This window comes from Arvicola amphibius, chromosome 8, assembly GCF_903992535.2.
Source record: "Arvicola amphibius chromosome 8, mArvAmp1.2, whole genome shotgun sequence".
NCBI classification, from domain to species: Eukaryota; Metazoa; Chordata; class Mammalia; order Rodentia; family Cricetidae; genus Arvicola; species Arvicola amphibius.
Window position 1 is genome coordinate 107,001,099 of NC_052054.1, and position 17,199 is coordinate 107,018,297.

Genomic DNA, 17,199 nt, shown 5'->3' on the forward strand with positions numbered 1-17,199 from the left:
ACCTGTCACTCATGACATAAGTTGCCATTATAATCACCAAGGTAAACATCTTTCTGATCCAAATTCATGTTATTAAGACTTAAATTATCTTACAAATGAGGCTGAGCATGGTGGCACATACCTTTAATCTCAGCATTCACTAAGCAAATACAGTTGGGTATCTGAACTCAAGGCCATCCTGATCTGCATAGCAAGTTCTGGACCAGCCAAAGCATCATTTGTCTCAAAAAGAAACAAAAACTAAAATAGAAATGAAATAGGAATAAAATTATCTTATGAATGAGAAATTACCAGTAGTTTTCTCTCTGTAGATCATCTCTTGAGGAAACCAGACACAAAAATCATAAGTTATTGGCTTAGAGACGAGAATCAAGAACTAAGCAAATGCAGATGCCTTAGTTAGGGTTTCTATTGCTGCAACACAACACAGTGACCAAATATCGAGTTAGGGAGGAAAGGGTTTATTTGGCTTACACTTCCAGGTGATAGTCCATCACTGGAGGAAGTCAGAACAGGAACTTGAGCAGGGCTAGAACCTAGAGGCAGGAACTGATACAGAAGCCATGGAGGGGAGCTGCTTACTGGCTTGCTTACAGTTCAGAGGTTTAGTTCATTATTGTCATGGTGGGAAAAACAATAGCATGGAAGCAGACATGGTGCTAGAGAAGGAGCTGAGAGAGTTCTTACATCTTAACTCATGGGCAACAGGAAGTGGTCTGAGACACTGGGCATGGCTTGAGCATATATGAGACCTCAAAGCCCACCTCCACAGTGACATTCTTCCTCCAACAAGCCCAGACCCCTAATAGTGCCACTGCCTTTGGGAGCCATTTTCTTTAAAACCACAACAGGGGAGGAGATGTTTTTCCAACCATATCATTGTCAACTTTTTAAATTTTATACCATATATTCCTACTTTGAAAAACATTAAATTTGCATTTGAAGGTATAAAGCTACCCACTAATGTTAAAAGCAAAAGTCATTAAATCTAGGAATTACAATTGAGTTAAATGTGGTCAACTTTTGTTCTTCTTTGACTTTCTGGGTTAAAAAAAGAGAGAGAGAGACATCTTAAAAATATTTGTTTTTATCATTTTTTAATTATTTTTGAGATTATAATATAATTGCATCAGTTCCTATTCCCTTTCCTCCCTCTAACCTCTCCCATATACCCTTTTTGCTCCTTTTCAAATTCACATATAATGTTAAGTATATATGTATATTTTCAGGCTGAAAACCGTTTGGTGCACTCTTCCTGGGGAAGACTATTTCTCCTGCTCTCAGCATTCCTTAGTTGCCTGTAGTTCTTTATGTGGGGCTGAGGCCTCCTGGCTTTGCCTGTGAACGTTGGCACGCCAGATGTCCTTGTTCAGCTCATGTTTAGGCAGACATGTCGGTGAGATGAGACTTCATGGACATAGTTTTGACATTCCTGGGAGACACAAGCTCATAGCAAACTCCCTGTTCCTCTGGCTCTTACAGTTTTTCTCCCTCCCTACCCATATTATTATTTTTAATGTTTTTAATTTAAATAGAATCACTTCACTTTCCCCTGCCTTTCCTTCCTCCAGTCCCTCACAGCTACCCTCCCTTAAACCCAACCCACATTTCCCCCATTTCAAGTTGCTAGATGCATTTTGATTATTGTTGTTGCATGCTATGGTGGTTTAGATAGAAATGGCCCCCATCGGCTCCTGTGTTTGAATTCTTGGCCATTAGGGAGTGATATTACTTGACAGGGATCAGGATGTGTGGCCTTGTTAGAGGAAACGTGTCACTGGGGGTGGGCTTTGGGGTTTCAGAAGCTCAAGCCAGGCCCAGTACATTTTTCTCTTCCTGCTGCCTGAAGATCCAGATGTAGAACTTTCAGCTCCTTCTCCAATACCTTATCTTCCTGCCTGATGCCATGCTTTCTGCCATGCTGATAATGGACTAAACCTCCAAAGTGTAAGCCTACCCCAATTAAATGCTTTCCTTTAGAAGACATGCCATGGTCATGGTGTCTCTTCACAGCAATAAAATACTGACTAATACACATGCATACAATACGTATATATGTATGCACAAATGTATGTCGATCCAGTCTTCTGAGTCTGTTTTTGTTGTTTGTGTGTATATGGTTTAAAGGCTGGCCTATTTTTATTATTTTTAATTATGTTTATACATGTGTATATGTGAGAGGATATGTGCGCCTGTGAGTGATGTGCCCATGGAGTCGAGAAGAGAGTGTCAGGTCCTCAGGAGCTAGAGTTACCGGAGTTTATGGGTTGCTTAATGTGAGTGGTGGGAACTGAACCCATGGTTCCTCTGTAAGAGCAATATGTACTCTTAGCTGTTGAGCCATTTCTCCAGTCCTAAAAGATTCTTGATTCTCAGTGCAAAGAGACTGGCTTTTGTGATATAAGAGTTTATAGAAAGGCACCAAGTGGTGGTGGTATAAGCTTTTAATTCCAATACTTAAGAGGCAGATGCTGCAGGATAATGTTCTTGTATCTTGTAAAGATTTGTCATTTGTATAGGTTTAATAAAATGCTGATTGGCCAGTAGCCAGGCAGGAAGTATAGGCAGGATGACCAAACTAGAAGAATTCTGTGAAAAGGAAAGGTTTAGTCTGTAGTCACCAGCCAGATGCAAAGGAATCAAGATAAGAATGCCTCACTGAGTAAGGTACCAAGCCACGTGGCTAAACATAAATAAGAATTATGGGTTAATTTAAGTTGTAAGAGCTAGTTAAAAATAAACCTGAGCTAATAGGCCCAACCATTTATAGTTAATATAAGCCTCTGTGTGTTTTGTTGGGACTGAATGACTACAGGACCAGGCAAGACAGAAACTTCTGTCTACAGACCGAGGCAGTCAGATCTCTGAGCTTGAGACCAATCTCGTCTACAAAGTGAGTTCCAGGACAGCTGGGGCTACATAGAGAAACTCTGTCTCAAAAACCAAAAAGGAAAAAAGAAAAGGGTTTGTAGAAAGGCATCTCTTCCCGGTTAGTGGTTCTATTTCATCATCTGAGTGCCTGAAGTCTACCAGGCACTATGCTAGGTACTGAGAGACAAGGGAAATAAGATCCAGGGTCTCCTGAAAAAAAAAAAAAACAGTGGAGCTTTGTTTCTTAGCACTTGAACTAGGAAAAGGGGCAAACTTAGTCAAAATACCTAAAGAGGAGACAAGCAACTGAGGACTGGAGTACTGTATCTCAGTAGAATAGCATCTGCCTAGCATGTTCAAGTACTCTATCTCTCAAACTTGAGAGGAGAGGATGGAGGAGGGAAGAGGAGCACTTGAAACCAAAGAAGAGTATATACACGGCACAGAAGCTCTGGAGTATGAAATAAGGATGGCCTCAGAACAATAGAACGTTGTTGATGTGATGGATAAGAAGGAAATGTGCTGGATAAAGTGACAGATAAGAAAGAAGATCTCCTCCATAGCAGGATTCCAGACCCAAAGCAAAGTGGAGAGTCAAGGCCTGGCTTTCTCAAGCAATTAGTATGGGCTCTCAAAAATGAAAAAGTTGGGTTGGCAAGATAGCTCAGCCAAGATAGTATTTGCCTCGAAATCCTGATGACCACATAAAGGAACCTATGCAAAAGTGGAAGAGAGAACCAAGTTCTAATAGTTGTCCTTGACCTACACACACACACACACACACACACACACACACACTAATTTTTTTTTAATTTTTTTAAGAAAAATGATTACCCTGTACCAAACAAATGCAGAAAATGTTATGTAAATTGCGAGATTTAGAACCTCTGAGGCTTAGGTAAATCTTTCCTCAACCTCCATTGTTCTCGTTTGTAAATCAAGAGTAATTATGTCTATATTACAAATTTTTGTGAGGCTCTGACATAGTATAAAATGGCTTGTATAGTGGGTGAAACGTAATGCCCAATAGTGTCTTTTGTTTGTTTCTGTTATCATTATAATCTGTAAATAAAACTAAATGTAGTAAGAAAGGGGCCCATAAATTGGCTCATTCAGTTCTCACTCCTTGGGAGGTAACTTCTACTGCCAAATCAGTAAAACTAGAAACTACATTTCCCAGACTCCTTTGCTTTTAGGGTCTCCATAGCCAATTAGGTGCCACCAATTACAGGAGAGCATGTGGGTAGAAGCCATCTTGTTGCTCTTTCTACTGACAGAACAAAGTTGTCAAGATGTGAGTGCCCAGAGCATACGGTTTTTGGGCTCTTGGCCTACCTTGACATGACACGAGTCCGCAGGACCCTGACTTCTGTTTCCCCCAGCCTTTCCAATGACTCCATTATCATGTGACTCCTAGATTCGGCCCTTTCGGCTGTCATACTCAGACTCATCAGAAAGTGCTCATCTGGGTTTAGTGTCAAAGGCACTAGCTGACCTCACCAACGTGCAGTCGAGAAGTCTCACTGCTTTCAAAATCAAAGCACGGCAACAGTTTGGGACTGAATGCAAGGCAAGTCCTCAGCCTTCACACCCCTATTAAGTCTGGAGTTACTAGGAAGAGCTAAATCGTTGTTTAAGCCAGCCCCCTGCTGGTTCTTCTGACAGCACAGCCAAGAGTACAGTTTTTTCTGCAGGTCTCTGCTGCATAGCCCGTACACCAGAGGGTTGAAACACTGTGCAAATGCAAAGATACCAAAAAGCACCAGATTTAGAGTAAAGAAAAACACCCCACACCGCTTTCCCAAACCTATGACCAGCAGCGTGGGGATGACGTGTAAGCTTATCTGCAGTAGATGAACAAGGACAGTTCTCCTGGCCCTGATGTTTGATCTGTTAAAATGGCCAGCCCGCCTCCCTTCTCGGTATATCAGACAGTAACACACAAGGATGACAGATAAAGGAAGGGCAAGGAAAAGCATGCCGATGACTCTGGCAGGCATACCGTTCAAGATGACAGGACAGAGCGGGGCAGACTGGAAAACAGAGGCTGGAGGAGGGCTAGTGGCCTCTAGGAGGAATAAGCCAACATTCTTGAGTAGAACAGCGGTCCAGGTCCCAGCCAGAATCCTGTACTTAGCAGACTCTACAAAGGATGGAGAGTTCAGGGGATAACAAATGGCCAGGTAAGTGTTGAGCGCCATCAAGGCCAGAGTAAGGAGGATCCCTTCTCCCACGCTTAGCTGTGCCCCAAATACCAGCCAGCACAGCAGCAGGGGGCTGTTGGCCATCAAGGCCCGCATTCCTTGGAAGACAACCCCCAGGCCACAGTAGGAAGAGATGCACAGCAGGTGATGACAGAGGAGGACCAGTCGGACCTCTTTCCTCAGCTGCAGATCCTGTGACACTATTGCGATAATGACAACGGTGATGGATGTGGCAATGGAGAAAGCCACCACGTACACAGAGGCCTTCACCGTGGCCTCCAGTCTCAACCAGTCAGATATGTTGCAGTGTTCAAAGGATAAGTTCATGGTCTTCGGGGCTGACTTGGCTCCTGGAAGAGAGAAGACAGAAATGGGTGTCTCTGCCTGACGCTCCTTGTGTGCTTTCCAGCTCCGATTTGTGTTGGGGTGCAAGGACTACATGGTACTTTCTTCAAGGGGGATGATGATTTTAGATAGTATTGATGGGAGCTCGAGGAAGCTGGAGAAATCGTGCAAGGCTTCCTTTACTTAGGGAAGAGGCATCTGGGTAAGTCATAGGAAAGAAGGCTGGACGATGTTATCCTGAATATTCAAAGCCAAGAGCCAAGCTAATGCCTGTGTGTCCTTTTCCATCAGGACCATAAAGCCAAATGACTTTTTGCTAAGCATGTGTTGAGATAATACACGCAAAGATCTAAGGAGGAGGGTAGGCAAGTCATTAGCCCAGGGCCTTCACTCCTTTAGGTCCCTAAGACAAGAGGAGGAGACTAACAGTAGTGGACTACAGTCGCAGGTGGTCATGGGTACTTTTTAGAAAGCCAGCTATTCTCATAGTATTCTCTCTCCTCAGTTCCCCTGCGTGTGCCTCATGTCTCACACGGTGGTTTTATTGTGCACTTTTTACCAATGAGAAAATGAAGCTTAGGAAAGCTATAGGCTTGAGAGTCCCCCAGAGGCCCATGTGCTAAAACTTTAGACCCCGAGATGGCCCTATTGGGAGATGGCAGAACCTGTGAGACAGAGGCCTGGTGCTGGGGAATCATCGTGGCTAATAGAGGGCTTACCTTCCATGCCCAAAGTCCTGGGTTTGATCCCAGCACCGACTAAAGCAGATATGGTAACGCATGCCTGTAATCACACCCTGGACAGGACAATCCAAAGTCTAAGGTCATCCTTGGCTTGGCTACACAGTAAGTCTGAGGCAAAACTGGAATGTATGAGACTCTGGAAGGAAGAATGAAGGGAGAGACAAAGGGGGGGGAGGAAGGTATAGAGCAATGGTTCTCAACCTGTGGGTCATACATAACCCCTTAAGGGGTCACCCAAGACCACCCGAAAACACATATATTTACATTATGATTCATAACAGTAGCAAAATTATAGTTATGAAGCAGCAAAAAAATAATTTTATGGTTGGAGGTCACCACAATATGAGGAACTGTATTAAAGGGTCAAAATGTTTGGAAGGTTGAGAACCACTGTCCTACACAAAGACTGGGTATTGTGGCACATGCTTTTAATGCTCGCACTTGGGAGGCAGAGGCAGACCTATGTGAGTTCAGGTCAGCCAGGTCTACACAGTAAGTTCCAGTCCAGCCAGGATACACAGTAAGACCATGTCTCATAAAGGAAGAAGAAGAAGAAGGAGAAGGAGGAGAAGAGAAAAGAAAAGAAAAGGAAAAGAAGAAGAAAGGAAGAAAGGAAGGAAAAGAAAAAGAAAAAAACTCCTACCCAGAATCCCTCAGTATTAGGTTGGGTGTAGTGATTCAAAGGCCTGCCTGAGCTACCCAGTAAGATCTTGTCTTAAGTAAATAAATAAACATAAGACTTCCTTCTTAATTCTCTATTCCCAAAGAGAATAGAATTCTCTCTCTCTCTCTCTCTCTCTCTCTCTCTCTCTCTCTCTCTCTCTCTCTCTCTCTCTCTCTCTCTCTCACACACACACACACACACACACACACACACATACCATAATTATCCTTTGGAAACCACTGCACCCACGACTGGAGGAATCACAAGAACAAAACCCGTAACCTTTATGCTGCAAACAGCATGTGACTTTGGATGCTGAAGTCTCTTTGCTTCTCTGGTCCCTGATTCCTGACCTCAGAGCTATGCAGCATAACCAAGCTAAGCTTCACATCCATCCTGCCTCTATGGCAGTGGTTCTCAACTTGTTGGTTGTGACCCCTTTGGGGGTCACATATCAAATAATATCTCTATTATGATTCATAACAGTAGCAAAACTACAGTTATGAAGTAGCAATGTGTGGAGGGATGACTCAGAGGTTAAGAGCACTGACTGCTCTTCCAGAGGTCCTGAGTTCAATTCAATCAACCATGTGGTGGCTCACAACCATCTGTAATGATATCTGTCTGGTGCCATCTTCTGGCCTGCAGGGACACGTGCAGGCAGAATACTGTATACATAAGAAAGAAAGGAAGAAAGAAAGAAAGAAAGAAAGAAAGAAAGAAAGAAAGAAAGAAAGAAAGAGGGGGAAGGGAGGGAGGGAGGAAGGAAGGAAGGAAGGAAGGAAGGAAGGAAGGAAGGAAGGAAGGAAGGAAGGAAGGAAGGAAGGAAGAGCAATGAAATAATTTTATGGCTGGGGGTCACTACAACATGAGGGGCTGTGTTAAAGAGGCACAGCATTGGGAAGACTGAGAACCACTGCTGTATGGAATCAACTTCACTCACATCTTTAAGGAGCAACTCTGAGCCTGGGCCCATAGCATCAATCCCACCTCTACCCCAGAACCTCTTATATGATTTCACTGTCCCTTACTGATCTGAACAGAACCTTGTGTGATGATTCTGCCCACGAGGGACCTTGGCAGATGAGAGACAGACACACCATGCAGACAGGGGTTAAGTGGGCAGTTTATTGAGAGAAGGGAAATGGGAGGGAAGAGACCTGCCTCTGGGAGCAGGAGCAGCAGAAGAGGGAAGAGAGAGAGGGAGGGCTGGAGGGAAAGCAAGAGAAAGAGGAAGAGGAAGAATAGAGATAGGCAGAGTTTCGCCTTTTAAAGGGACAGGGTACTGTCTGCAGTGCACGCAAGCATGATGCAGGGGTGACCACTCTGTCAGGGCCTCAAGGGGTGAGGCCAGGCTTGCCTCAGTGCGAACACCCCATCTGTCTAGTATAGAACCAGGTCTCTTCTACCAAGTTCTCTCATTTCCTGCGACTAGACTCTGAGTCCCAGATACAAGGAGGCTAGGCTACTGCTGGCCGAATAGACAGTGGTCAAGGCCTTCTTGTTAACTAGAACCTCCCAACAATACATGTGTACACACACACACACACACACACACACACACACACGTAGGAGCCAGTCATGATAAGCTAAATAGAAACAGAGCACCCAAAGGAAGTTCTTTACTTCCAACCATTATCACCTGCCAGAGTAGGACTGGGCCAGCAATAAGTTTAAATGGAGGTCTGAGTTTCAATAGTTTACCCTGAAGCAATACCTGGTTGCAGGAAGAACCACAAACTGAGATTACCTGAGCACCACCCAAGAACAGACCATCCAAAGGAGCTGCCTAACGTTCCAACTGCTATAGATACACACTTACCGCTGCCAGCACACACTCACCAGGTTGCCCCTAGACAAATGTCAGCCAATCAGGGGTCCTGAACCTCAGAAACCCCTCACCCCCACCTTTACTACTATAAAAACTCAACTCTGACTGAGCTCAGGGCTCTCCATTTATTCCAATACATTGGACATGCAGAGAGACCAAGTTTGCAAACTTGCATAAAATAAAGGCTCTTTGCTTTTACATACAGAACTCAAGTCTCCTTGTTGGCTTTTGGGAGACTTTGCCAATTGGGTATAACATTTGGGGGCTCGTACCGGATCCCCGAAGCCCACTGGGACTACCACCCGTAGAGCCTTCAACTGGCTGGTAAGTTCTCTGTGTTTTGTTTCATGTCTCATGTCTGTGTCTCATGTCTTTCTGTGAGCTGGCCCAGGAACCGTAAGAGCCTATAGCGATCTAAGCAGATGCGCTAAGAGATCACAGGCAGGGTGCCTGGAGGAGACATCCCCAGGGCCCTTCTGCAGAGGGTGGTTCCCTCTGGTGAGACACCCGGGTAGTGGTCTCAGAGACACGCGGGTAGCAGTCTCAATTCTGTAGAGAGACACGCGGGTAGCAGTCTCAATTCTGTAGAGAGACACGCAGGTGGCGGTCTCAATTTGTTGAGAGACACACGGATAGCGGTCTCAGTTCTGTATAGAGACACGCGGGCAGCGGTCTCAGTTCTGTTGAGAGACAGGCAGATAGTGGTCTCAGTTCGATAGAGGGGCGGGCCATACTCTCAAAACAGTTTGAGGCTGTCGTCTTTAGTTTGGTTTGGTGCCAGAAGTACCAGCTAAAGTGAAATGGAGCAGGCTGAGATCTAAAAGACAGGCTATGGATATGCTGTCGAGGGTGGGACCAAAGAAGTTCTTTATTTTTGATATTCTTAATACTGCAGACATTTAAGAGATTTTAATTTTTAGGGGAAAAATTAAATAAATTTATAAAGCTGTGAGGCATCGGTGCTATAAAATGTTTTATATTATGCTTTATATTGTTAATATTTAAACTTAAAATAAGAGGCTAAAAATTAGGGTTAGAGCCATAAGCAGCAAAAGCTAACCAGAAATGGAAATGTTCATTTCTTGTGATGCAGAAGACAATGACCTAAGCAGTTTGAAAGAGGACTTGGAACAGCACCCAAGCGTATGAATCTCAATCTTTTGGAGGATGTACAGGGGTAGCCTAGGACCACCTGTGTGTCAGATGTTTGGATTGAGATTCACAACATACGCAAAACTGCAGTTGTAAAATACCAACAGGAGAAATTCTGTAATGGGAGGATCACTGTAACATGGAAAACTATATTAAAAGGTAAAAGCATTAAAAATATTAACTAATGATTTAAAATATATTTTCTTGTTCACGGTCTATTCATACTTTAAAATGTATGTTTAGTCTCCTTATCTTTGCTGACATTGTTGGGTTTAAGCTATTTGGATAAACTGAGTCATAAATGTTTGTATTGCTACTAAGAGGTTTGGACCTCCTGGGGAAAGAATGTTGTTTCTATGTCAATCACTCCGGGTAATTAGAGATTCAATGGCCTTGTTAATGATAGAGAACAGAACACTCACGGGGAAGCTGGATGAGAACTTGTTCTGCTGGTCTCCTTGGTTAACAACCTTGCTTCCAGCTCTAACAGGCCCAAATGATCTTGCTTCTTCTTATCAACAGACTGATGGGTTTTGTTCGAGAACAGGTCAATACTGTTCAACTGATGGTACTGAGGTTCCAGTATCACCCCCTTGAGCCCGTGGACAGATAGGACCCATGATTGAGTTCTGTCATCGGTACTTGTGAAGGGGGAAAAATGTAGGGCAGCTTTCCCAGGGCAACTTGGTATACACCTGACAAGATGGGTTTTTGTTTTTGTTTTTAAAAAGATTTATTTATTATATACACTGTTCAGCCTCCATGTATACCTGCAGGCCAGAAGAGGGCACCAGATCTCATTACAGATGGTTGTGAGCCACCATGTGGTTACTGGAATTTGAACTCAGGACCTCTGGAAGAGCAGTCAGTGCTCTTAACCTCTGAGCCACCTCTCCAGCTCCCCAAGATGGGTTTTATAGATCAGCTGGAATGTAGGCCTGAGTCTCAGTTTGCCCTAGGGCAATGCTAGCTCTTAGATTCCCTCCTGTTCCCATTTCACCCTGGGACCCCTTCCTTGCCTTTGCAGGAGACAGCATTAACAGCTAGATATAAACTTGTTCTGTGTTTACCCTCAGAATGACTAATTCAGTTTCTTTATTAGTTTTAATTCAAAATCATTACAGAATGTGGAGTTCTAGTCTTGAGAAAGCTGCTAACTTATTATAGATTGTATTATTGTTAGGAAATACAAGTTAGTCAGTCATCTTTAAAGTACTGATATAATTAGTTACAGGAATAAGCCTTATTTAGTTCCTGTATATGTTTTCAAAGTCAAACTTAAAGAATGAGAAACAAAATTTGTCTAATCAGACATACCTAGGCAGCCCTCATACTTCAGAGATCTGCAGAATATGTCATTTAAAATGTTGATTTAAAAATTTACTATATTAGACAGAGACCCTGAGATCCTAGCAGTAACCCAAGGTCTCCAAAGAAGATTATGAGACACCATAATGTCTCCACCTGGATTACGACGACGCTGACCACTGGGCGAGATGTCCCAGGGCAACTCCTGCTGCCAGGACCCGGTCCAGACTATGGACAAACAGCAGGACCTTGGAGAATTGATTGCACCACCTTTGCCTAGACAAAATAAGGTCAGTCTTTTCTATGTCCCTCTTCCACAGAAAAAGAAAAAAGTCACCTTATGGGCCTGGCTTAGACAGTAAGACTGCTGTTCTGGATATTTCTGCCTCGAATGCTATGGAGACCTGGGAATGACTAATTGTATAGGGACTCTTCTCCCTGTATTTTTAATAGATTTGGAAACTATTTGGTCTGTACTCAGATATACTTTACTTATCCTTCTGAGATCTCCGATAGTATTAATGGCTAGGGCAGTTATAGTGTCAGTTTAACAACAAAAGGTATCCAGATTCTTCCACAAAGCTATAGCCAACTTGTTAGCTCATTCTAAAGCTGCCGTACATGGTTCTCTGGACAGCAGAAAACTATACATGCTTCCAACCAAAATCTGTAGTTTTTGCTAGGACTCAAAAGTATGAGTCTATTCCTTCTGTTTACAGACATCTGTTATCAGCTCTTTTTCTAAACTTTAACTTCTGTTCCTAGTTTAGACTTATCTCAGTAGGCTTCCACTTGGCTGGCAGACGCATCTAAGCATCAGTTGCTGACTACAACCTGCTCTGAATGGTGGCGAGCCCTGAACTTCCTGAAAGCTGATGTGGACCAGTTCAGCTGATATGAACGCTCCCTGTTCCTTCAAATGAAGTCTGATGAGTGCCCCATTGCCTAAATTTCCTCCCAACCATTGGCTAGCCTTTCAACCTAATTGGACCCAGATAACAATGCCCCAATGTCAGCTTAAAGTAGTTGCAGAAAGAAACACACCGTCCCATGCTCCCTGCCCAGAATAGGTTGAAGGCTGAGACAAGGGATAACTCCCCTGGCATGGGGGACAAGATAACTACCTAATAGTGCTTGTTGATATACTAAAACTAGGTCCAGAGTTGTCAATTAATGGATTTGTTAATTTAAGTAGTTCCATACCTCCTTAAAACCAGGGGCAAGCAGGACCCAAGATTGGGTCCTGTTATTGGTGCTTGTGAAGGGGGAAATGTAGGAGCCAGTCATGATAAGCTAAATAGAAACAGAGCACCCAAAGGAAGTTCTTTACTTCCAACCATTATCACCTGCCAGAGTAGGACTGGGCCAGCAATAAGTTTAAATGGAGGTCTGAGTCTCAGTAGTTTACCCTGAAGCAATACCTGGTTGCAGGAAGAACCACAAACTGAGATTACCTGAGCACCACCCAAGAACAGAGCATCCAAAGAAAATGCCTAACATTCCAACTGCTATAGATACACACTCACCGCTGCCAGCACACACTCACCAGGATGCCCCTAGACAAATGTCAGCCAATCAGGGGTCCTGAACCTCAGAAACCCCTCACCCCCACCTTTACTACTATAAAAACCCAACTCTGACTGAGCTCAGGGCTCTCCCTTTATTCCAAAACATTGGACGTGCAGAAAGACCAAGTTTGCAAACATGCATAAAATAAAGGCTCTTTGCTTTTACATACGGGACTCGGTCTCCTTGTTGGCTTTTGGGGAACTCCGCAGATTTGGGTATAACACAAGCATGCATGTATACAGGCGCGCGCGCGCGCACACACACACACACACACACACACACACACACACACACACACCTGGGCTCACCATGGCCAGGGTTACCCCATTGATGAGCTACATATCTCTGGTGTTTGATCCTGCTTGCCACCCTTCATTTTGTCCAGAGTCCCAGTCACCCCTGCTGGTTTCCTCTGTCCTATTCAGCAGGCCTCCCTGTACCTGCCTGAGGTATCCCATGTCAGGCACAAACCTGCCCCATTACACGTGAGCCATGCAGTCAGCCATGATGGGGCTTTAGCCAACAGTGTTCCAGGACTCCAAGCCCCGTCACTGCGCAATCTATAGAATGAAATTCTAAAAACTGTTCTTGACACCACCCCCCCCTCCAATCAAAGCAGTTGCAGCTGCCATCAAGGCTGAGCTGCCCCTCCCCCCCCCCACCCCTAATCCAAAATAGCTTCTGGGAACTACTGTTGGTGAGACCAAGTGGGGACCAAGTGGTTTCTCCACTAGTTTGACACATTTAGCACATGAATCAGCGTGACACACTGTTTTGTCATTGACATAGACAATGCCTAATCCTAAACGGTGTGGGGACAGATGGTAAAACAGTCGCTAGCTAACAAAGACTTATTGTTCAGTGAATGATGCGAATTCCAGTTTAATCGAATAATGAGGCGCCAAAGACATCGTGTATGGCTTTACTCCTTTACTAAGCCAGTAAGAAAACGGGGGGCAGGTTGTGCAGAAATCAAAGCCACTGCCCCGGTTGGCTGTAGTCAGAGAAGTCTTCCTGGGGAAGGGAGACTTGAATCAAGCCTTTCAAGGAATGTATCCCGAGTGTGAAGCAGGGCTGGGGTGCAGGCAGGAGGAGAAGAGCAAGGCAGATCCCGAGCAAATTAACAGCCCGTGCCGAGGGAGAGCGACGCCTCAAATTCAGAAGATAATAAGCCACCATCCCAGGGGGGAAGCCATTTTGTAAGCAAGAATGAAACGGTTAGGAGTAAAATTAAGAAGAGTGCATGTGTGAGGTGGAGCCCAGATGAGATGCCTCCACCCTCCTGCAGTGAGCGGTTTGACGTGCACCGGCCTGCAGACAGGCGGCAACACGCCCAAGTGCAGGCTGGCTGCGTGGACACCGCCACCAGAGTAAGTGGCTTAGTCACTTTGTGTGACTGGAGCTGGAAATCTGCAGAATAAAGGAAGAAAGGTTTAATCGCTCTTATATTACGAGACCCCAGGAAGATCAGTGATTTCTTTAGGATCATATATCCAGAGACTCAGTCCTATCCCCTCATCCCATTTGCATTCCTTCTCAGAGGTGCATTTGCATATCAAGAGCTCTGGCAATCGGGCCCAAATAATCTGCTTCATCTACTAACCTATTCAGTGGCAGTTCTTAGGGGCTTTTTCTGAAAATTTAAAATAAGGAACACCTGCTTCCTTCCAGCCCACAGGGTCAGTTTTGAACTAAGACTTTGGGGCCCAAAGACTTCAGTGAATTCTTATGTCTACAAATTCCCTGACAAAGTCAGGACCGGCCACTCTTTTGCAAATCTCCCGTCGGACATCTGGCCAGAGATGTCTGTCCAGACTGTACAAAGAACTGAAAGACTGAGTGTGTCTCTCAGACGGTAGAGCGCTTGCGCAGTAGGCACAAGGTCCCGGGCTCCATCCCCTGTGTTATATAAAACCAAGTGTAGCAACGCATGCTTCTAACCCCAGCGCCTGGGAGATGGAGGCAGGTGTTCAAGATTGTCCTCAGCTGTACAGCAAGTTGGAAGTCAACCTAAGTTACGTGAAATTCTGTCTCAAAAAAAATGTATTTAACTAAGTAAATGCATCTCCAAATAATGGCCCCGAATCTCAGCATACTACAGCATACACCCGTGCTTATTGCAGCATGATTCAAAACAAACAAGTTAAGACCCTGGATGGAAAAGGAACGTGAACCCCTGTAACCAGCATCGGAAACCCTGTAACCAGCATCCTAGAGATTGTGACTCAGAGCACCTGTCCTGGTACAGAGCCACCAGCACCCTCAGCCTCCGTGCCCATCAACTAAGGGATGGATAAAGAAATCCATGCCGCAGGCAGGATGCAGGAGCAGGGGGTACACCAGGGAAACCGGAGCAGATGACACAGGCCCTTCCCCCAGAGGGCAACCGCTGTCTTGGTGTCCTCATGGTGCTCTGAGCATGGGCTGAGAGCATTTCCCACTCCTCTGACCTCTGAGCAGACAGCTAGGCCCCAGCAGACACCCGACTTCAGACAAAACTCGGGGCAAAGACTAGTCTGGAAGGAAGCAAAAGAAGGGCGGTGACGTGTACAAAACACTGCAGCAGACGCCAGCGCAGCTACGGCTTCCTGTGAGGCAGCCTCAGGAAGTGCTGAGATCCCCAACGCATGCACGCAACAACCTATGAAGTCGGTTCTGTCCTGTCTCACTTTTTTTTCCCTCCAGAAAAGAAAAGGAAGGGAGAGAAGAAGGCAGGAAGGAATGCAGTCTGGGGATAATCGGGTCCTGACCGTGATTCTCGAGTTTGCAGGTGGCTGTCCAACTGCAGGGCCCACACTCTAGAACCTGGTGCCCCAAGTCACTGGTGACTGACGTTGAACAGATACCAAGGGCTCTCCTCACACCCTATCATTTGGTCTTCCCAAGTGACTGCAGAGACTGACCCTAGTGGAGTTCCCATCCCTCTGTCAGGAGAGAGAGGTGACACAGATGGAAGGAGATTTGTCACCTAGTGAGCACCTCCAGTACCTGGTTCAATCTTGCTAGAGTCTTTGATTCTTTTCTAAAACAAGTAACTAGGGCATGAAGAGAGACTCCGGGAGTACCCCCATTGAGAGTAATAACCACAGGAAGGGGTGGGAAGAAGGTAGCCAACTGCAAGCCAAGGACAGCAGCCTCAAAGGACCGTGTCTCCAATCCCAGTACCCTAGAGGTGGAGGCAGGAAGATTGGGAGTTCAAAGTCATCCTTAGCTACACAGTAAACTCAAGGCCAACCTGGGCTTCATGAGACTCTGTCTCAGATTAAATAAAACAAGACAACAAAAAAAGATGGGAAGATGGCTCAGTAGGTAAAGGTGTTTGCCGCCAAACCTGACATCCAGATCCACATGATAGAAAGAGGGAACTGACTCACAAACACCATGGCATGCATGCACGTGTGTGTGCGAGTGTGTCCACACACACACACACACAATCAATAGATAAGTAAATATGATAATTAGTTTTTAAAAATTTTAAAGAATTCCCACAGGACAGGACCCTTGAAAACTTACAAATTTGTCTACCCAGCCAGCTGGCCTGCTTATCATGTATATGAATACTTTTGGCTGTTTGGTTTGGTTTGGTTGCAAGACAGAGTTTCTCTCTGTAGCTCCAGCTGCCCTGAAACTCATTCTGTAGACCAGACTGACTTTGAACTCGAACTCAGAGATCTGCCTGCTTTTGTCTCCCGAGTGCTGGTATTAGAGGCCTGAGCTACCACCACCGCGCATTTTGGCTCTTTGAGATGCTGTGAATACCACATCCAACAAGGCAGACCAGGTCTTCCCTCCCATGGCATTTCTACTCTGGTGTGTTGGATCCATTAACAGGAAACACGAACATGGTCCTTCGACCTTCTGCCTCCTCTCCTCTGCATGGATTCTCCTACCGACATCAGAGTGCCTTGACTGCTCAGCTCCCTTCGGAACTATAGCTCTCAAAATGACACTAAGATGCCAGTCCTTTTCAGTGAGCGACTCCAGAAGGGTCTGGTCAGCCCTGCATTGCTGAGAGTCCGCTTCGGGTAGAAATCAGAAGGAGACTTCCAGTGCCTGGCCAGCCATGAGACCCCCTCCACCTTACCTCACCACCAGAGAGCCTTTCTGCGCGTCCAACCAGCAGTGAGTTGCGCTTTCCAGGAAGAGGCGTTGGAAACAGCAGCGAGTCCTAGGAAGAATTTCCAATGGCCGGCGCCTAGCCGTTGGAACCAAGTTCCCTGAGCCATCAGATCTGAGGGCCACTTCCCCAGTGTCTTCGGTCGGTGTCACACTCTATGAGTCAAGGCTTCTGAGAAAGCCAGGGACAACTCTGCTGTGGCCACTTCCTCAGAGAAAGTTCAGCACCTTCTGTCGGAGGAAGCGGAGGAACATGAACTGCTCCTCCATCTCGGGCAAGGCACATGGCCTCTGCGCCCTTTCCAGCGCCAGGCCAGCTCCATGGTACATAGAGATGAGTAAGAAATGTGTCTTCCAGGGGAAGCTGAAATGGCTTCCCCACACTATTGCAGGGGA

At 45.4% G+C, this 17,199-nt stretch overlaps 1 protein-coding gene across 2 annotated transcripts; it reads right to left on the reverse strand.

Moving 5' to 3' along the window:
- Positions 1–3,108: 3,108 nt before the first annotated feature.
- LOC119821219 (proteinase-activated receptor 1-like) lies at positions 3,109–16,941 on the reverse strand. Of its 2 annotated transcripts, none has more exons than XM_038340135.1 (2): positions 16,772–16,941; positions 3,109–5,425 (listed from the first exon to the last, which is right to left on the reverse strand). In XM_038340135.1, exon 2 carries the CDS (start codon positions 5,400–5,402, stop codon positions 4,407–4,409), a length of 996 nt encoding a protein of 331 aa, XP_038196063.1. In that variant the 5' UTR covers positions 5,403–5,425; positions 16,772–16,941; the 3' UTR covers positions 3,109–4,406. The 2 variants fall into 2 exon arrangements, with proteins under 2 accessions (XP_038196063.1, XP_038196062.1); XM_038340134.1 differs by lacking the exon at positions 16,772–16,941 and adding an exon at positions 6,140–6,220.
- Between the last annotated feature and the right edge of the window lie 258 nt (positions 16,942–17,199).